This window comes from Aphelocoma coerulescens, chromosome 12 (genome assembly GCF_041296385.1).
Source record: "Aphelocoma coerulescens isolate FSJ_1873_10779 chromosome 12, UR_Acoe_1.0, whole genome shotgun sequence".
Taxonomy (NCBI): Eukaryota; Metazoa; Chordata; class Aves; order Passeriformes; family Corvidae; genus Aphelocoma; species Aphelocoma coerulescens.
This window is the reverse complement of record NC_091026.1, coordinates 18972365-18994470: the sequence shown is the minus strand read 5'-3', so window position 1 is coordinate 18994470 and position 22106 is coordinate 18972365. Positions and strand designations below refer to the sequence as shown.

The 22106-nt window shown below is 43.0% G+C and overlaps 1 protein-coding gene and 1 long non-coding RNA gene across 8 annotated transcripts in view; both read right to left on the bottom strand.

Annotated features, from left to right (window-relative positions):
- The window catches only part of LOC138117538 (uncharacterized), a 31260-nt gene extending 16724 nt beyond the window's left edge, over nucleotides 1-14536 (bottom strand). Inside the window, exon 1 of the long non-coding RNA XR_011154692.1 lies at nucleotides 14409-14536. This is a non-coding gene — a long non-coding RNA (uncharacterized lncRNA). The remainder of the gene's footprint in view (nucleotides 1-14408) is intronic.
- Nucleotides 14537-16667: 2131 nt separating this feature from the next.
- CHL1 (cell adhesion molecule L1 like) overlaps nucleotides 16668-22106 on the bottom strand; it is a 128904-nt gene continuing 123465 nt past the window's right edge. For all 7 annotated transcript variants that reach the window (XM_069028383.1, XM_069028381.1, XM_069028387.1 and 4 more), the window contains one exon: nucleotides 16668-21697. In XM_069028383.1, coding sequence (XP_068884484.1) covers nucleotides 21481-21697 — 217 coding nt within the window. In that variant the 3' untranslated portion in view covers nucleotides 16668-21480. The remainder of the gene's footprint in view (nucleotides 21698-22106) is intronic.

Below are 22106 nucleotides of genomic sequence, written 5' to 3'. Positions count from 1 at the left end.
TTAGATGAGCTACTGGGGAGAAACTGTTCCCTTTGAGGGGGATGAGGCCCTGGCACAGGGTGCCCAGAGCAGCTGTGGCTGCTCCTGGATCCCTTGAAGTGTCCAAGACCAGGTTGGAGCAACCTGGGATAGTGGAAGGTGTCCCTACCCATGGCAAGGGTGGCACCAGGTGATCTTTAAGGTCCCTTCCAGCCCAAACCATTCCAGGACTCATGGAGGCACTCCCTGCTGACTCTACAGGGCTCTTCCTAAATCAACCCAGCCATACAGAAGGAGAACCGGAAACCCAATCAGGCCTAACCCCAAAATCCAATAAAATTATTTGAGCCTACTCAGAAGCTGACAAGTGGCAAGAACCAAATGAAAATTATAGTCCTTTTTTCTTTTTTTTTTTTTTTCGAGAGCTTTTTGCAGGTTTAGGCGCTGATGCAAATGAATCAGGATTCCTTTTGTCCCCCCAAAACGCACTGCACTGAATACCTAATGAAAGGCACATTTTAAATAATACAAGAGGCAGGAGGAGGTTTGGCCATCACTAACGCAAAGCAACCCAGCACCACCTCTCATTGTTTTGGTGGTATTTGCACGAGGGGAAAAAAAAGCCCTGTAAGCACAGAGAGTTGATGTGAGTGATTGCTGAGCACATTTTAATAATTAATTCCACAAATAAGTGAAGTCTATTTTAATTCACCTTAGACAGCATTGCTGTCTCAGTGAAGGAAACTGCCAACTCTTCTGTTACCGTACCCAACACCGACACTTTGGAAACATTACAGAAACAGCAGGAATGTAATGAAAAATATATACAGTGCTGAAACTTCTGAGCTACCCAAAGTGCTCCTCAAGATCCTGCAGATAATCTTTAGGGAATAATCCAAACAGCTCTGTTGTATAAGGTTACATTAAATGACTGAACATCATGCTGTGATTGAAAAGTCATGCCCAAAAATGCTGATCAGTTTGATTGGACACAGATTCGGTTCCAGTGCCTTGAAAGGCCTGTAAAGAACAGCTTAGTAAAGAAAAATAGAATGACTAAAGCCAGCAAAGTGATCACACTTGCATGTTTCAAACAGCAATGTAATGGAATTATTTTTCTGTGAAGGAACTGCCAAGAGGAATCGGGGGAAAAAAGAGTTTGGAAACCTCTGTTTTCCTTCTGCTCAGATAAAGCTGTTTTGTCCTGTATTTTGACTTCTCAGAAGTTCTGTAAAGGCCTTTGGCATCATGGCTAAAACCACAACACTGCTTTGCAAAGCCCTAACACGTGTCCACATTGTGGTCAAGAATAATTTCATGCCCACAGGGCAGCTGAGGTGGACAAGTGAATGTTTCTACCTTTTCCCAGCTTCTTCCCAAAAAATAAGAGTTTGAAACTCAGAATTTCCAGACATAGGCTGCTTTCTCATTTGGAGGGGTATGATTTTTTTTTTACCGCCTTTTTTCCAAAGCAAGTGGATTTCAAGTTGGGAATTGCACATATGTGGGGGAGAAGCTTCTTCACCAGTGCAAGTCCTACTTCCGGAGGGGAGGGAATCCACTTTTGGAAGAAATTAAAGCATTTTCACCAGTATGACTGAAATGTTATTTTTCTGGTACCTGAGAATTCATGGCCCTATTCCAGTTGCAAAAGAAGAATCTCTGTGGACATGTCACCCATGAGCTTTTCTTATCAGAGAAAAGCTGCATTTCTTTACAATATCTTTGCATTTTGAGCCAAAAGGATTTAGAAACTGATTTATTATTATTGTGTCAGGTACAGATCTTATTCCTGCCACTCTGAAATGTTACACTCTAAATACTCAGATTGTACTGGGGACCCTTGTCCTTTTTCTGAGATAAGACCTTTGGCATTTCTCTGAGATCAAGCCACACAAGCAGAAGATGTTATAAATGTGTTACTGAGCTGTTCCAGCCTAAAATATATTCTGCAAATACACCTCCTGGTTCTGTAAATAAGGTTACTACACATAATCCCACAGGTTCCAGCATTATATGTACATAATAAAGCTGCAGATCTTATTCAGTTTCCACGTATTTTGCGAGGAGAGCTATGGCATATTCTCAAGGGCCAAATATTTCATTCAAAGGCAAGGAGATATTATCATACTCTGAATAGATACAGTAGTTAGTTTGTACAGCATCTCATAAAAGGGTAATTTGCAGACTTGAAGGAAAAAAAGGAGCTGCTTTAAGGAACACAGGGAATATTTATGTAGCTACACAAATTACTTGGTTGAGTATTATTCTAGAGACTTATTTTAGAGACTGAAATTACTCCTTACAATGGAACTTTTGCCACTATTATTATTATCTCTTGCACTTAAAGATATTAAATCCTTTCCTTGAAGTTTGGCTCTTCAACAGGCAATTATGATTAAAGCACTTCATCTTCTTGGCCCCTTAATTCATCACAGCAACTAGCCAGATTCCACACAAAGTCTGGAATAAACAGAGATGGCCCAGGCAACCTCAGTGCAGCACAGCAAATCCAACCACAGGGTGAGCACATCCTTGTTTTCCTTCCAGTGACAACATCCCTGCTGCTTAAATATTCATTCTTGGATCTCAAGCAAAACCTGATTCATCTGCTATTTGCAAGATAATCTGGAAAATGAAGTGATTTTCCCATTTTTCAAACCAATTGTGAAAATAAGCTTAACCATTAATGTGAAGGAAACAAGTTTTCCTCACTCTTAGCCCAAATTGCTCAGGGTGGTGTTTTCATTCCTTCTCTGATTCCCTGTCTCTCAGAAGAGCACAGAACACGTTATCCCAAAGGTTAGAACATTGGAAAACTTGAATTGGAGCTCAGTGAATACAAGATTGAAATGCTGCTGCTCGCACAGGGAGGCAGAGGGGCTGTAGGACTCAGTATTAATATGTTCTCTTTAGTAATCAAGTTAATGAAGACCATTGCTCCAGACAAGGAGTGCCTATCATGGTTGTATCTTATCTATCTTCCATACATTTAGTCAATATACAATGATGCTGAACATATCTGGGCAAACATAGCTAATTCTTTACCCTGAAAGCTAATCAATAATATTTCCTTTAGCATGTCTCAGTTAACTCTTGGAAACAAGGGGCTGGCAACACCTAACTGGTGCTGCCTCCATGTCTGACATCTGGGGGTTCTAAACCTGTTTTAAAATTGTTGCTGAGCCTTGTGGTGACACCTCTGTATCATGCAAAAACTCAAGAGTTATTCTGAAGATATTATTGGAAAGATATTTTCTCTGCATGAGGCATTTTAGAAGATTGGGATGACCCGAAATGGTTTTTGATCAGCCTCCAGCATCTCAAGACCCAGGAGGCAGCAGGATCAGTCCAGCCACACACAGGCAGCAAAGAAAACGCCCAAAATGTTCAACCTCCAGGGCAGGCAGGAAGAGACTGTCCAAAAACACCCCAAATTTTCATGGGAGCGAGGATTGGGAATCTGTGTCCTGGGCTGCAAAGCCTCTCTGAACACAGAGATGAAGCACCCCCAAAAATGAGGTGGTGTCATTGTTTTCTCTGTGCCACAGCACCCACGGGATGCTGGAGAACACAACCTGGGGATGTGGATGGACTGAAACCCAGCAAACTAAAGCTGCCTTCACACTTTCCCCCTCACTGCTGATGTGAGGCCACAAACAGGAATTCAGGACAGACCAGGATTTCTTCTGTGAAGGACATGAAACAATCCCATCAATTGATAATGACTGGAGCACAACCATGAAATAATGACCACCTCCTAGGGAAAATAGGGATGACAGAAATAACAACTAGTAGAGAATGAAATAGAAGGAATATATTCATGGATAAATGAGAGCTGTGGCTGGAGCCTTTGAGCTGAGCTCACGTCCCTGGGTGTGCTTTGATCACCAGCATCCCATGCCTGGGAGTCTTTGTTCTGTCTCTTTTCAATGCCACATTTCTTTCTCAGCTTTTTCCTCGCTGAGGGAGATCATGAGTTTTTGGTCAATGATCATTTCAGCACAGCAGAGACCCCCAACTCATCCCAGCAAGCAGCAGAGGACCCGTGGCAGGACATGCTGGTGGTGGCCAGGACACGGACAATCCTCCACTCCTGTTCTCCAGTTTATTGCTCCAAAATGTACCAGTTCCACAGGCAATGACACAGAGATGCTGCAGGATTGATATTCCTTAGAAATCACTTCCTGAGGATCAATACACCCTGTGACATAATTGTATTTTATTCGTTTTTCTGGGTTGTAATTCTCCATAAGGATAAATAGAACCCCAAGCAAACAAAACTAACAAAAATGGGTTGCATGATCAAAGTTCCATATAAAGTTCCTGATAATTTCCTCCCAAGTCACTCAAGTGGAAACCAGAGCTCCTAAATAAAATTACAGCTCTGTGGAATTCACAGCCATTTGCCTACCAAGGCATTTTAGCACAAACACCATTGAAAGACAACCTGACAACACTTAAAATACAGACATATTACAATAATGGAGACTTCACTAGAAACCCTATACAAAGTGCTCTCCATGTTTCACAAAAAGTGGGATGTGTCCTCACTGATCCTGGGTTTGCTCAGTTGTGGATATCACATTTGCAAATATTAAAAGAGTTAAAGGTATATTTTATCTTTTTTAGGGCTTGGAAACTGAGGAAAATCTGTCAGCTGAGCAGTGAATAATTCTTTTGTCCACAGTAACCCAAAGTGACCGTTATTTGACAAAGCACTCTCCCAAAAATAAGCCTGAATGTTGCTGGTCTCGTTGGGAAATGCTGCATTTGCAAAGGCACTGACTTTTGGCAGTGGTTTCTTTAGTGATAAGAACACAGAAACACTCATTAAAAATCCAAGCCAACAAACCAACCACTGTTAGATAATTAAAAGAATGCTTGTTTTCTTAATTTTAACACTAAAGAGCTACAGAGCACACTAAGAAAAACATTAAAATAAGATTTGTAAGGTGGTGAGTACTCAGGAAAAGAAAAAAGGTGTTTGTTAATGGATTTGGATTAAAAAGTGATGTTATCCTGCCAGTTGTATCCGACTGAGTTGGATCCTGTGGATTAAAAGTTAACTTAGAAATCTTACTCAGCTCCACCCAAATCAATAGAATTCCATTTACTCACTGGTGGAATATTGATAATCAGGCTCATCAACTTGAAATGAGCAGAAATTGGTTTACCAGGAAGGAGGAGGAGCCAAACCAGACTCCCAAATAGGTGCTAATCCTTGGAATCCTCCTCAGAGGAATTTTATATGTGAATGAACCCCACAAATCTTTTAATAATCCTACTATGTATAAAGTGAGGAAGCTTCAAAGGGCTATTTCCCTGGAGAGGGGGAAAACTGGAATTTCGAAGGAAGGGAAAGAAAGAGTCAGAGGTGAGTCTGACAAAGTGAATTTTTGGGAACAAATATATTCTAGAAGCTGCAGCAAATGCAAGTCCAGCACAGCAGGGGAGAGAAGAAAGAGTTTGGCAAAGCCTTCAGGATCCACTCCCACTTTCAGACATCCACATTCCAACCTGATTGTCTGCTGCTCCCAGGGACTTCCACCTCACAAAGTGGTTTTTCCTCCTAGCTAGGTCTAGGAAATAAATATTGGCCTAGTTTGCGGGAAATATCAATATCAAATTTCACCTGCCGAGGAATGAAATGAAAGGCTAAAAACTTAACCTGGGGGAGAACGGGAAAATGGAGTGGGAAAGTTGTACTGCAAACATTGTAACCTGGAATTTTCCCTATATGAATGATTTGATGGACTTCATTTAGATTTCATCTGCCAAAAGATGGATTTTAAATTCCAAACAGAAGTTGTCATTAAAACTCTGAAAAGCAGCTCTTCACTTAAGTACAAAGTCAAATCACACTTCAAAATGATAGGGTTTTATCAGGGAAATTTGTCAAAGGCATCTTTATTCCCACAACACCATTTTATTTCCACATCTCCTTAACTCCTGATGTTTCCCACTTTCCTGGTGAGAAATCAGGGTGGGAGTACCCAAGACCTAAGTGCTCTGCAGTCTCCAGAAGCCCTTCCACACTCAGCTCCTACAGAACTCCTGGATTTTAATGTTCCCTTTTTCATAAAGGCATTGGCAGTTTATTTTGAAACACAAACAATTTACAGATCCAACATTAACGTGCAAATTGCATTGGTAATGCACAACCCAAATCCCCAAAGTCCAACAGCATTTTCATTCAGAAAATCCAACAACCAATTAAAGGGGAAAAGCAGGGAGATGTTGTTGTTGCTAGTTTTGTCAATTAAATAAGAAATGAATCTGGAAAAATAGAGACAATATGAGATTTTGATGGTTGTTTGAAATCATGAAGCTTCTGCGATTTTGAAGAGAGTTAAATAAAACCTTTCCTCTGTGGCTTGAGCAGACTCCAGTTTTATATGGTGGATTGCAAAGTCTTTCATCATTCTGGTGAATTTTCCCTGAATTCCCTCAATTTCCAAGCATCCTCATGAACTGCAGACACGAAACCAGGCCAGCAGCATCCCCACGTGGAGACCTCCGTGGCAGTGAGAGATTCTCCCCAGCCCTGCTCAGTATTCTCCTGCTGCTGCTCGGGATAAGATCTCCTCTGCTGCCTGTACCAGCGCCGTTCATTATTCCTGGATAGATGACCTTACATTTGGTGCTATCAAACACATATTGATTGAACGCTCATCTGACAGCCTCGTAATTACTCAGGGCAGCCCATTTACCCTCTTTAAATAATGGCAGCGCACGAGCTTTCTTTCAGCCTATTGAAACTTCCCCTGCAAGCCAGGACTTATTAAAAATAAACATTAACGATCCAAAGAGTAGCTCTTAAAAATTTTAGGTGCCAGTTAGCCAGACTCGCTGATTTAAGGGAGTCTGATGAGAGGAGCTGCTGTTTAACTGCCTCTTAATCACTGCTGGGAGATAAATTATTCCCTCCTGTGAGGAGGCAGCAGCATCACCCTCCTCCCTCCAAGGGAGAGGACAGAGGCACCAGCAGCCCTGGATCCACCTGGAAATGGTCTGGTGCAACTGTCCAGCTTCTTCTCACTCCTATCACTTTTAAAGAACATTAAGAACTAGGTATAAACTCGCTGGTCATGCTCTTTTTTCATGCTCTTTCCTCTCAGTCTTACCCAACTCCTCACTTCCATTCCCTGCCATGTGCTCCTGATCACCCCACTTGCCATTTACAGAGTATTTTGCCAGGGACAGGAGAGGGGTGGAGGACTTAGGGAGTTGGATGGTTTTCCTCATTGGGGCACTGGATCTTTTGGAGAACAGTAAATAAATTGCCTTTTTTTTTTCCCCCATTAGCATAAACCAGACACAATCAAACCGAGAAGCCACTAATTTTCCATGCATTGATCAATGACTCTTGCTGTGGAGATGGGATCTAATCTAGAGCTCCTTCCTGCCGGATGTGATGCACCTTGAATTAGGAAAATGTCAGCCACAGTTTTTAGGAAACACTCAGAATCTGCCATCAGCTGCTGCAGACCTTCTGTGTTAGCTTCCCAGAGAAAAGGACCCAGAAATTCCTCTCCCAGTCCCTTCCTAAGCCCAGCTCCTTCCACCCTGCAAAACCAGATCGAAGAACATCCTGTGGGGTTTATTTCCCAGCAGCCACGGCCCCATCCTGTATTCCAGCTGTTAGAAGCTGACCTGGAATGCTGATGGCTCATTTGTATTAATTGCCTGGGACTGACAAGGGCACTGCAGGCTGCTCCCAGTGCCATTTCCCTGTGCCTGCTTCCAAAAGGGCACAAAGAGCCACTAATTGTTATATTCAGCACTCTCTCGCTTTCCTGCAAGCAATACCAATTTAATTAAATTTACATGCTTTTAAGTGACCAGCTACAACTCCTCTCATCTGTTTATACAGGTCACTAGAATTGATGAATCTCCATTTCATTGCTGACATCTTCTTTTAAGTGCTCCCTTATTCCCCTCCTGACCTTTTAAAGCTGTTTTCTACCCTTCCTGCCCAGCTGAGACTGGTTGAAATAGAGGTTCTCTCTTTCCCTAGGAGGCAGGACAGCAATCCATAAACCCCCAATCCCATTGTGTGCCATCACTGCCAGGGAATTTTCCTTAACACTTTGAGCATGAAGTGTCTTTGAAGAGAAAATTTGAATATTTCCCCTTTTTTACCCATTTAAATCCACTAGAGCCATTCACAGCTGAAACCAAAGCCTGGCACTGCTGGTGATGCCCCAGCATGGCAAAACCTCAAATAACAGCAGAGAATTCTGCTGCTTTGAGCCCCAAACCAGACAGGATGGACCCATGGGCAGCTGTGCCTTCCTGGGCCACCAAGAGCCCTCTGGTTCCAGGCCTCCAGCTCCACCTCTCTGGCACCCACGCTCCAGCACCAACACTAAAGCTCATCCTGTTCTTTCTGATTTTCCCAGGGCAGCCAGGACCACACACTTTTACAATTCAGAAGCCTGAAAAATCAGAGTAAAGGAGCTTAAAAGCTGCTCCAGGTCTGTGCCTTCCCAGCAGCTGTACCCTGTGTTAGCTCAGCTCTCTGCCCAAACGCTCAGTCCTCGTCCCAGGCTCCCATCCCTTCTGAACCTGCCTTTTCTTTGGCTCTGGGAGCAGAGTTCCTGCAGCCCTCCCATCTGCACTGCTCCCAGCACCAGCCCTTCAAAGCAGAGCAGGCTGGCTTTGAAGGCTGGAAGGAATAAAAACGAAACCATTTTCAACTGCACCAGCCTGAAGGAGGGAGGAAGGAAGAAGCTGAGCAGCTCAAGTCCATCCCCAAAGCCTGAGCTCAGGGAGCAGCTGGTGGTTGCTGTGCTGCCAAAGGCTCCAGCCTTGGACAGTGAGGGATTGGCTGGGCTGCTCTGGAAGTGGAGAGTGGCCTTGAAGGTTCCACACACTGAGGAGGCTCCTTGCACAGTTGAGGCTGCCCCTGGATCCCTGGCAGTGCCCAAGGCCAGGCTGGACATTGGGGCTTGGAGCAACCTGGGACAGTGGGAGGTGTCCCTGCCCATGGCAGGCTGGAAATGAGATGAGCTTTAAGGTCCCTTCCAACCCAAACCATTCTGGGATTGCACTGCCACCACCTGAGACCTCAATATCTCCTTCTCTCTTGCAATTAACAGGAATAACATTTTCTTGAGCTGTTTTGACATATTTTTTCATAGGATTATATGTTTGGGTTTGTTTTGGTTTTATTTTTCCCCCTGGCATGAGGGAGAAAATACCAGCAGCACTTATAAATCACCTTTATCTGAAGGTTTTAAAGTGTTTTTGCAAAGGAAAGGGTCTCTGGCCCCTTTTTCCTCACCTGTACAGGGAGATTGCCTTCAGAGTGCCCCATTAGCTCTGGAGATGTGTTTGATATGGAGCAGACTGATTATCCCACTGCTCCATGTGTGCTCAGTCAGAGACAGAACTCAAAGCAGCCAAAAGGCAAATCTGGCCCAGTTTCTCCTCTTTCCCTCTGGGGAGAATTCAATCAAGAATTGATTAATGCTTGAATTCTCATCAAGAATTAATAAGTTCCTGATGTGGTGAAAATGAATAGTCTCAGGGAAGCAGCTAAGCTTGTTGTTTTGTACAGAGGAAAAGAAAAAAATTCCATATATTTGGCAACTCTGATGCAGTGGTGAAGTTACAGAGAGGGGGAATTCTCAATTCCCTGGCTCCCTATGATATTTTAATAATGTGATGAATGGATTGACTGAAGGCCAGCTCTCAGAGATGCCTTGGGCTGCTTCCACCTCTTCTCTCAAGCTTAGGTCAATTCTTACACTCCACACCAACTCAGGATAGGTCATCCCTTCACAGCCTCAGTAGGGATCAAGTCCCAGCAAACTGGGAACACTGGGACCTTCCAAGTGTCTTAAATTTCGTACCTTTCAGGAGCTTTTGTGTTTTACTGGGATGGTTTCTGCTCTGGGATTGAGGGATTTATTTAAAGCCCCTGCTCTTGCTGCTCACCCTGCATTTGAAAAGGGATCCTCCAGCCTCAGGCGGGTGAAATTTCCATGTCAGACCTCCTTTCACAGTGGCCTCACTCCCAAGCTACCTTGGTGGAGGCCCAGTCCCACCAGTACAGGCAGGAGGAGAATACAGACCAACATCCACCTGCCTCAGTATCCAGAAGTGAAGCCATGAGGATACAGAAACTCCAGTGAAATCCCTCCCTTAGCTCATGCACAAGATGCTGGGCATTGTTAGGAGGGAGAACTTTGGGATACAAGCCCAGGAGAGGAGGCACAGGGAGGTGCTGAACACAGCTTATTTATGAACCAACTGATGCCGAGCCCTTGCAGCTGAGCACTGCACTCAGGAGCTTTAGCTGCTCTGAACTTCCTAAATCCTCAAGCAGCAGAAGTTCTGAGATTAAAAAAAAACCTCAATAGATGCTGAAATCCAGTTAAAGTTCAAGAACAGGAGAGCTGGAGCAGCTGTTACTGAGGTGCAGGGATGCTGTCATGAGTCCAGGAGGGAGCAGGCACAGGCAAATAATCCTCATGGGTGATTCCTTACAGTCAGGATGGCCTCATATCCTTCCAGAGGACACAGCCAAGGTTAGCAAAGTGATTTTCATGAAGAGACACAGGAACAAGCAAAAACCCTTGCAATTATCTCCACACTTTTCCTGGAAGAGCCACTTTGCACATGGCAGCATCTGCCCCTTCCCCTGGTGGAACCACAGCAACCCTCCTCTGCTCCAGCTGGAGAGGAACAGAAAGGATTTGGGATAATAACAGCAAGCTGGAATGCCAGGTGAATGCTGAAATATGAAATTCCAGACTGCATTTGTTTATGTTTGCTCTTATGGAAAGGGTTATCCCTATGATGGTGACCATCAGGAATGAAAAAGCCAAGTGTGACTCTCCTTGGCATCTCCAACTGCACTGCTCCCACCACAGCCTGGAAGGATGGGATTGCACAGCTTAACTGAGGGGCACCTCACTGTGAGGATTAAAACTAAGGTAGAACTGAGTAAAATCTCATTGCAAGGCAAGAATTAAACTCCAGATCACATCTGTCTCATGCAGGGGAAGGAGTTTTTCTGTTTAATCCTATTTTGCTGCTTGTCTTAGGGTGGGAACCAGAAAAGAGGTTTTATTTCATACATTTTCTTCTATCTCTGTACAGACATTCATTTGTATGTGCAACAGTAGCACAAAAATATATTCCCCCAAAACCCTGATGGATGAATTTCCACAGGGAAAAAGTGCAAGGGAATTCTGCAGTGCAAACAGGGGGAAAAGGAGGGAAAGGCAGGCTTTAGACCCCTGGAGTTGGGATTATTTCCCCTCCCTCCATGACAAGGTCACGCTGATGTTATTCCACCTCCAACAAATTCCCTGGTCAGGGAGTTAATAAATAATAAGAGGGAAAACCCACACTTAATTTAGGCCCTTTTTGACATTCATTCTGTTTCACTTAATGAGTAAAATCAGGCCAAAAGTTGTTGTCTAAATCCATGGCACTGCTCTTGTTTTACACAGAGTGAGGAACAAATCAATCTCTATCTCCATGTCATGGCTGTGGATGACAAGAACAGTATTTCTGTTTTTCCATTTTCCCAAACCCAGTCCTGGTCATTTTGTGTGGAAAACTTAAAACAACAATCCTAGAAAATGTATGTTCTTCTCTCTGCCCTCCTCATATTTGAATATACAGACACAACAGAGCCTCTAGAACCTCTACCCAAATCCTCTACTTTCTTTTCCCCCGCTGGAAGGATCCAGCTCCAAAGGGAACAGCTCAGGTGGGGAGCACTGGTGATGTAGAAGCTCAACACCACCACCACTGAAAAGCCATTCCCTTGGCTCCCAAACAGTGTCCCTAAAATGTAAAAACCAAGAAAAAGCAAAAAGTCAATCACTTCTCATCAAAACCCTCCTCAATGTATCCATAGACTGAATAAAATGAGTCTCAGCAGGTAATAACAGTGATAAAGGTAAGAAATATTTAGTGACATCTTTTTTATACTTCCTTTGACTGGCTGGAGAGCTAAAACACCTTTAAAAAAAAAAAAAAAAAGAAGAAAGAAAAACCCATGATGCTTTAAGAATAATTGAACCAATAATCAAAGGCTGTCTCTAATTCCTGGACCAGGAGGTCAATTACAGAAATAAATCTGCCAGCAGATAGATGGGAACAGTGTGCAATTACCAGTTGAAGACTTGATAATTATGGCAAGAATTAGTCTGTATTTTCAACGGCACCAAAATCCATCCATTCTTAGCAGTTATTATCTTGATTAGAAGAAATGGGTTCAGCTCTGTCTCGTCAGGCTGACAGAAAGTTTCAGGTACAATGGGAGCTGATAAGTGGCTGATGAAACAAGGAGTTGGAAGTTTCCTTAACTGCAAACTTCAATGGCAGATGTGAGAAAAAAATAATGTTTGGCAAGGAGAGATTTGGACAAAATTTAAACAAAATTTAAACAAAATTTAAACAAAATTTAAACAAAATTTAAACAAAATTTAAACAAAATTTAAACAAACTAGAAATGTATATTTCTATGAGGTATGCCAAAATTAGTCCAAATGTGGGCTTTTCAAATACTTAATGGTCAATTTTGAAAGGCAGGGTCAATGACAGAGTCACAATCCTGAATATTTAAAGAATTAGCACATTCTTCTTCCACTCCCCCATGGCTTTATACAGTCAAAAGAAAGAGGTTTTGTAATTATTTCTTTTTAAAAAGTGTGATCTGCAATGTAAAATTCTCAGTAAATCAGACTAAACCTGATGACCTGCATTCCTTGAGGTAGGCTGTACTTATATTTTTTCCTTTTTGAAACAATCTGAAAGCACAACAGTTGGATTCTTCCTCTTATTCCTCATTCTGGGACTCCAGGAGCTGGGAAGTTCAGAAAAGTTGGATTCAGGTAAAGCCAGGGAGATGCTGCTGCCCTGGGAGAGTGGAAACCTGGGCAGGAGAGCAGCTGAGCCCAGCAGAGGAAAACAACACCAGAAAAAACCCTCAGAAAAAATGGATAAAACCTGGCAGCTAAGAGGCCTTGGGACAGGAAATAATCTGCAGCCTTGGAGTCATAAAAAATGCAATAAAAAAAGCGAAGAGCTTTTGGTTTTTCAGTAAATATTTTCCAAGAAACAAATCAATAAGTTTTAAGTTCTCAACAACTGATGGTTGTGGGAAATGAAACAAAGGAAATATTTCCAGGAGACAATTGCCTCCTCAACTCATCCTGATGAGGCAACAATGAGAGAAGTGGCTTTAGCAGCTTCCATGATGTTCCTCCATCTCTCAGTGCCATATTCCAGAGCTATTCCCACTCCATTTGTCACTGCCACTTACTTCCACACCCCTCTGCTGACACTCCTCTTTGCAGCAACTATTTTTCCTCAAGAACTTTTTTTTTTTTTTAAATTAGGTGAATTGCTGTGTCAAACGATCTGATTTCGCTGCACTTTATGTAAATTTATTTACTTAGTGGCCTCTGGGCTCCATGCTGAGCTTGGAAAATGTACTTTTCAAAATTATAAATAATTAACCAGAGCTCCTGCTCCACTGGAAGTTGTTACTCCACTCTCATTTTAAATAGTCCAGGAATATTTTTTTAATGCATGTTTCATATAAATTGCCACTTAGAGGGAAATAAATGCTCAGAATAGTGACTGCCTGAAGTCATAAAGGCTTACACATAGCGAGGTGATTTTTATTAGAAACTGCATTTATGCTTTTAATTATTTAATAAATAATCATAAAAAGGGCTAATTTCAAAATACCAGCAGCCCCCATGTGTCTAGCCACCTGCAGACATGCACAGGAGGGAACAACACCAGCAATTCCCAGGTTAAATCCCACACAGGACTAGGCTCAGGAGCATCCCCCCACCAGTAACACACTGGGGAGCTCCTGAACTCCTGCCCAGATCTTCTCTACATCACCCAGAGGAGCAAATGGGAACTGCTTTGGACAAATTGGTTTAAATGAAAAAAAAAAATTGAATTTTTTTTTTAAAGGTACCAAAAAGTCTGGCAGCTCAGACACCTTGATCCATGCTAACTTCAAAATCCCAAGTGTACCTGTCAATGGAACACAGCTTCCATGCCAGAGATGAGGGAGGTTACAGGTGATGAGAAATATGCATGGAGAAGAGAAAGCCTCAACACAGCACGGCTACAAAACAGGCTGGAATTTTTCCAAGCCAGGAATAAAGACTTGAGGGATCAGCACAGATAAATCCTGATAGAGTCAGGAGGGGGAAGAAAACAACAAAGCTTGTGCAGGAGAGGCAGCAAGGATGAGAGACCTGTTCCAGAGGAAACACAGCAGAGCAGCCACATCTTTCAGCCAGGGAAAAATGGGAAAATCCCACAGCACAGGCTGCAAACGCCCTTGGGAGGGACCACAGCCCCAAATCTCCTCTTTTAACATTCTCTACCAGGTAAAGCAGTACCAAACCCCTTTTCCCATTGCTGGTTACTCTCACCTGGGTGCCTGGTCCAGTTTTCCATGCAGCTTCCAGCAGCTCCATCCCCAGCCCAGCAAGAAGTGGGAGCCAGGCCTCTCCTCCTGCTCCCCCAGGATAAGCTGTGACACCAGTGCAGAGCTTCCCCATTCCAGAGCTGGGGGAAATACTTCTCAGCCATGAAGGTAATTCTATCCCAGATTGGGAAAAGCTGATTTGCAGCAGGGTAATTAGTACAGAGGTACCTCCTGTACCTCATTTCCTTCAGGAGAAGAAATTGGGAATGACCCAGTTCTGGTCCTGTGCCAGCCACAGCTGCCCTTGCTTCCCACCCTCCCACTCCTCCTCACATCCCTGCCTCTCACCTCCATCTCAGAGCTGCAAAAACCATCCATTTTTAGAGTTTTAAGTCAATAAAAGTACTGCAACAAGCTTTGGGGCTCCCAGACAAAACCAGGTGGTAAAAACAAAAAAACACCCAAACTCGGGGTACTGCTGCCTATTTTCTGGTTTGAGATAATCCTGCCCCAGTATTCCAAACAAATGGTGAAGAACGTGCTGCAACCCCCAGGCTGGGATGGAGATGCAGCACAAAAGCAGAGACTCTACAGAAAAAAAAAACTGAAATGCAGAGTGGTGTTTTTTACAGAAATGCCCATTTCTACATCCAGGGCATGGGGTGGGGCAGCTCTTCTGGGTGGGTTTAGCCACATCATGAGGGCTTCAAGAATGATAAAAAAAACCCCCAAGTCTTGTTCAATGAGGCTTAGGAATGTGCAGAGCTCAGACATTTCAGGAGTGTGAGGCTGCTGGTGTTTCCCTGGGGCTGAATGAGTGACTCCTCTGCCTTCCCAGCTGATTAACAGATGCCAAAGTGGAAAAGCAAAGACATCTCCTTGTGAGACCGAAGAACAGAGTGAAATGTTTGAACATTAGAAGGAATGCTCTGCCCCCAAAACAGGTCTGATAATGCTAACCTTGTCTCAAAAGCAAAATATCAAATAAGAGTGTATTCATCCCATATTTCATCCTTAAACTTCTGTGGGATCTGCTCCCACGCACCTGACGGTGGCAGCAGCACCTTCATTCTCACTCCAGTGAAGCACATGATTGTAGGGCTTTCTCCTCCCCATTATGCTCTTGAGAAAAGTGTAAATCTCGTTGTTCCAGGATATGAATTGTAATAAAACCTTCTTGGGATGCCCTTGATGCCTTCCTGAAAGGTGAATGCCTGTTAGCACAGTCCTGCATTCCCAATGAATGTATTCAGGAGCTCCTGCGGGTGAAGAATGCATTAACAAAACTCCTGAAACCTTCCTGCTGAAGTGAAGCAGCTAAAAACAGGTGGCAAAAAAGGACTTCAGTCTTTCACTGAAGTACAGTGAAATATGCTCAGAATAGCACAGAATGCTTCAATGAAATACACTCAAAACAGCACAAAAGCCACACCAGCTCAACACACTTGAGCATCAACCAGATCTTTCAGATTCCTGTTAAATACATTAAAAAACCCGATTTTGCAGCAGTATCAGCTGCCATGGGTTTGTCTGCTGGCTTTTAATGAGTCCTCAGTTTGGCTCTTCCAGGTGTCAGCAGGGTGAATTTGTGTTCACCTGCAGAACCCTCCCCATAGACCGAGTAGAATTAACCACAGAACACTGAATATTGGGGATGGGGAGAGAGTAACAAAAGAACCAAGGTATTTTCCTTGGCAAACAAAGCACATTTGCTAAATTCCTATAAAATGGATACATAGAGATTTCAGTCTTTAAGCACAAGTGTGGTTTTCCCTAAAAAACAACAACAGAAGGTTTTATTGGGTTTGTGTATGCCTGGATATTTATAAAATTACCAGTATTCTGGTGATCTTTAATGAAGAGGAGTAGGAATTCTGTGTGCTGGGAGGTTTTGTGCTGTTAACAGGGTGAAAAAGGCATGTGAGAGATGCTAACAAAACACTGGGTGATAGTTTGGTCCAGGACAGGATCACATGGAATCAATGAGGAATTTGAATTCAGGGTGTTTGCAGGTCAGCTTCATCCTGCTTTGGTGTCATATCTAGAGGGCTGATGGTCCATGGTGTCCAAAACTCCCAATGAAAGCCAAGGGCAGCTCAGCCTTGGTGTGAAACCAAAAAAAACCCCACAGACCACAGCCTAGAGAGGTCTGTGAGTCACAATTAAATCAGATTCCCAGCAAGTAAACAGTGTCAAGTGAAAAGAAAATCAAACAAAACCCCCCAGTCAAACAAAAGAGAAACTTGAAGATCACAGCCAAGGCTTTTGAAGATTACATCAAGTCAAACTTTTATTAGCAAAGTTGTATTTCATGTAAAATGAAAATATCTTTTCAAACCATACGTGCACATCTGCGTGGTACAAACAGCAACTACGGTACAACACGTTTCTCTAAACTTTAATCAATGCACACTAACATTTAGCTCCCCAAAAATGTAACGTTGTGATGGTGACACCACATTTGCTTCGATCTTTTTCTCATGAAATTACGAAGTCTCTTGTTTAAAGTCAGAACCATAACAATAAAAAATGAACAGACAGAATGCTTTGGCTCAAACCCGCCGAGGGGCTCCTGCCTGAAAACAGAACAAATCAGTGCAGATCATTTGAGATTTTACACGAGAGATCCAGAGCTGCAATGTAAACATGTCCTGCTACTCCAGCGTGGTTTGTACCTTTTTATTTTGTCATCAATATTGACAGAGGTGCAGCCGAGGGCGTGATCCACTGGCAAACAAAGGCAATTCTCCAGGAAGAATTTCCTTTCTTTCTATCTGTTCTTACAGGTGAGTAAAATAACCTAAATACACCTCTCATCTGCAATATCATGGCTATGGAAAATGATGCTGAGGTTTCCTTTCAAAAGCTCAAAGAGCAGTAAATATTTTTCGTACGTTTTCTTTACAAAATGTGGAATTACTGTTTAAAAACCCCACCTTGTTGTGTTTTTTTTTTTTTTTTTAATATAGAAAGATTGTGCTACTATTTGTTTTCATCTCAAAAAGAATATTGGCCTGAAAATTTTGATGAAAACCTCTCATGCACTGGATTGGAGCCATTCAGTCAATGGAAGCAGTTACCAGGAAAAGAGCTACTCACTGGAATTTGTGTAACATGGACACAGCAGAACAAATATCAATCATTAAATGATTTGCTAATTAGATCCATTTAAGATGTGAGTTACAATTTTTAATTTTTTATACATGAACACACGATTTTATCCAGAGGGTGAAAGCCATTTTCTGATTTGATTCCTAATTCTGCTCTTCCTAACAATCCAGCCCCAGCAGGGCTTGGCTGCCCAGTGCTGTACTTTTATCTGGCTAGAATGCAGAGCCATGAGATTGGATCCCCTAATTTTGCCAAAGAAGGAAGCTGGTGCTGTTCCTGGAAGTTCTTGATTGTGTAATTACATATATATATAAAAATTAGAGAAAAATTAATCCACACCAAATCAATATTATGCTGCTCTGGGAATTCAAACAGCTCCCTTGGGAGAAAGGACAGAGGGTTTTTTTCCCATTATTTAGGAAGAGCTGATTTTATTTGTTTAATCTCATGCACAGTCAAAACTACACAACTTTGTCAGCAAGAGCCATCCCTCTCTTCTTCCAGAGGCTGCTTAGATCCCCAAACCCGGATCCATGGGGCCAGGGAAATGCCTCCTCCCTGCTGGTTGGAATTACATCCTGGGTCGACTGGGATTTCAAATCTGAAAGTGTCATTTTCCCTCTCACACTTGGACTGAGGCAAAATGTCCTGAGCTGTCAGAACCAAACGGAACCCAAGCACAGCCATGGCATGGGATAATTCGTAATTGATAATTCCCTGTTCTGCTCCCATGGCTGGACTTCCTCCTCCCAGCAGGCAGCCTGGAATTCCCTGCTAGGTATTAATTAATGAATTCACCACAGATTTCCAGCAGGTGATTTTAATAAACACTCCTGGCCAGAGGGAAAAAAAAAAAATCCCCAAAAATCCCAAACAAACGAGCTCAAAGGATTTAATACTCAGTGCACTATTTCAGAACAGGGTGTGATTTTTGGGGCTGTCCTGTGCAGGGCCACGAGCTGGACTTTGATGACCTTGTGGGTCCCTTCCAACTCAGGGACAATTGGTGGCACGTTTTATTGAGCTACATGGTCCCACTTCCTCTCACCTGTCACAGACCAAGACAAAACCACAGCCCAGCTCCTTGCAATCACAAAAAACTCCTCAGGAAAACCTCAGCTTGGTCTGTTGATTTACTTTTGAAAAAAAAATCTCTAAAAAACCATCAATGTCCTGCACTTTCCAGGGTGCCTTTACAGCAGAAAACATCCCAGTGCAAGAGAAAAAGGAATATAAATGACTGGGGAAAACAACTCAGGTGAGTGAGATTTCCTGGGAGTTTGAGCCACTTGTTTAATATTCATTGGGCACATTCCTCAAAATCCATGTTCAGAAATCCAGGTTCCATTGCACATCTTTTCCTCCCTGTTTGATTTTTAGATCCTGAGGCCTTGTGGAACACCAACATTAAGATTTAGGGCTGTGAATTAAAATTTCAGTGGGAAAAGTGGCACCAGCAGCACGGCTGAGCAGCACAGCACAGGGATGGCACAAACACCTCGGCAGCAGCAGAGCAAGAGCTGCACAGGGGATTCACATCCCTCACAGGATCATTTGACACTCACTGATATGGTCTGAAATTTGTGTCTGTTTAACAGAGGCATTTTCTGGGATAAGGGGTCTGCTTTATCTGCAGTGACCCACAGGAAAATAAGATGGGTGTGTGCAGGCACAGCCCCCCCAGCCCAGCGTGAGGGTTTGGGGGAGCCCACCCCAATTTTATTCCCTAATTTTGTTCCTTTTTGAAGCCCACCCCAATTTTATCCCCTAATTTTGTTCCTTTTTGAAGCCCACCCCAATTTTATTCCCTAATTTTGTTCCCTTTTCAAAGACCTTTGATCATTGCAGATGATTCCTAAAAGAAATAACTAACACCAGCCCAAAGCAAGTAGCAGATTGTCACAAGGCTAATCAGTTCTTAGATTTTATCTGGTTTGGGTTGCAGCAGACACGAGTCAGCAGACAAAGATGCTGCTGGGAAATGTCTCTGTTCATGAGATGCCAATTTTCACATTTCTCTAATTGTGCACTCCCTTCTTTGGAAAATTGCTTCCCCCCCAGAATTAAATAAAAGGCTTTTGGACTTTTTCAGTGTTTGGATTGAACAAAATACAGAAAATATAACTTTATAAAGAATAAAAAGTGAATGATGTGGGTCATTGCCATAGCATGTGATGATTTTTGATTGAGGGCAGATTTCCACTCATTTTATACTCACAGGCACAGCCTGAGCAGAGCTTTTGGGGTGGCTCTTTGGGGTTTGCTTTTCCCGAGAAGAGGTTACATGAAAAGCCCTTAAAAGCTCCCGTTAAAAACCCCAGAAGAGGCACAGATAAGCAGAAGCATCGAGCAGCAAAGGCTTCCAGAAACTGCCAAGCTCTGAGGAGCAGCCCCAGCCTGAGGGGAGCCCTGTGTGTGATCCACAGCCTTTCCACTGGGAAAAAGCTGCATTTCCCTGGGCTTCACTGTAGCCCTTGCTGGGAACTCAGAACCATGGGAGTAATTCTTGCTTCCTCTCTTCCTTCCATTGAAATCATGGAGCCCGTGAAGGAGCCATTGGGGATATTTGCCTAATTGCTATCAGGATGCCAAACAGCTTTTAGGATCTATTCCTCCTGCAGGAACTACTTAAAAACCTTTATAATGGAGTGGCAGCCATTTGGAAGTGCAAGAAGAAACAAAGCCACGTTGATGCTCTACTCAAACAAGCAGATTCAGAAATACAAATGCTATTAAAAAGAGATTCAGGAGATTCCAATACAAAAAGACCAAAAAAATGTGCTGTACAGCTCGGCTGAGTTAGTGTTGGAGAGGCAAAGAACAAGATTTAAACCAGCATTCAGCCAACAAAATAGAAAAGAAACTCTACCATAATATTTTCTCTTTGCTTTTGCCTTTGTTTATTTAACAGTGAATAGGCTGAAAATAAATGAACTCTTGAAAGTCAGGTAGGTCCAGTTTAGGTGATGCTTGAATGATGTGAGGTTTGGATGATTCCTAAACATACAACTCCATCTGAAAACTAATTCTGCTGGTCCAAATCCATACTGAGAAGCAATTCTAGTCATTCCTACACAGCTATACAGACCCATGCTAGCAACATGTCTCAGTTCAAAATAAAACCAGGCTGCTCTGGACTTGTGTCAATATTAATATCATATGTACAACGTCTCCACGGGATGTTTGCTAGCTCACAAATATACAGATATGAGACAGACACCAAGGAGTTTGCTCAGAAATGCAGCTTGCAGCTGGGGAAAAATGAAAATATTTCAAATGATGGTGGATGGGAACCCTGTTTTGCCTTGCCACAGGAAAGAGCTGCAGCTTAACTTATTTAAGGAAATAGTGCCAGCTACTGGGCAGCAGCTTCACCCACACTTTGCTGTAGGTGAAGCTGCATCTCTAAGTATTGGTAATTAAGTCAGCTGTAACCACTAAAACAGTTTTTTGAGTATCATACACAAAGAGGTTTAATTCTTTAGGAAAAATTATACAATATATAGAATATATTTCTCTGGTCGTTTCAATTCCCTCTTCCCTCATTGTGTCACTTTGCAGAGTAACCTGTCGGTTTTGTTTGTGCCACAACCTCGAGGTTAAAATCAAGGCCATGAGGGAATTCCACACACAGCCATACAGGGAAAAAATCCTACACAGAGAAACATATTCCAAGCCTAAGGAACACCTGGAGCAGCAGGTAAGGATACAGATGCACCATCGAGAAACTCTGGGTTGCTCAGAGGGTTTACACATCGTGTAAAGAATGATTTTTGTTTTATTGAGAAGGAAACACATAGAAATTAGCACGGAGAAATCCTCTTTTAGTGGCAGTGACTCGTTTTTGTATTACCTGGATGTCAGGATTTTTTCCTGACTGGCTCAATTGGCAACCTGCTCCCGAGCACACGTGGTGACTGTGGAGAGCTACCCAGGATAAATATCACAATTAAACACCAATCATTTTAGGCGTGGAGAGGAAAAGTTGCCGTAGAACTCCCAGTGCTTTCCACTGATCCTTTTTCCTTAGATCCAGAATAAGCTCCAATAAATGAACCATCTTCATTGAACATGCCATGCTCCCCTTCTCCATAATCTACCAGACTATCAGCACTTCCAGTGGCTTTAATGTCCCCGTTAAGTGACTGGAGGCTGCCTTTCAGCGGCTTTTCATCGCTGTCACTACAAAATAAAGAAAGGCCTTTCCAAAAATCCAGCTTTCACTTGCCAAGAGGGAAACTGCCCTTGGGTTGGGAAGGGAAGCAGCAGGAGGGAGGAGGGACGAGTGAGGGACACACGTGGGTGGAACAGTGAGGATGAGCTGACCTGTGAGTCCTGCCCTGGTGCACCTGGACGTCCCCACACAGGATTTTGTCATTATTCCAATTTTTTTGGTTAACAGGCAATTATCAATACCCATCGATTTGGTTTTTTTCCCTTTTTGCCTCGAGCAGACAGAATGGACAGAAAGGAAAGGGGAAGGAAAAGGGAATGCTGGAAGGGATTTCAGGGGTTTGTTCCAGCCATCAGTGCTGATGTCAAGTGTTCAGCACCTCACAGAGAGAGACACTTTTCATTTTACAGAACAGTG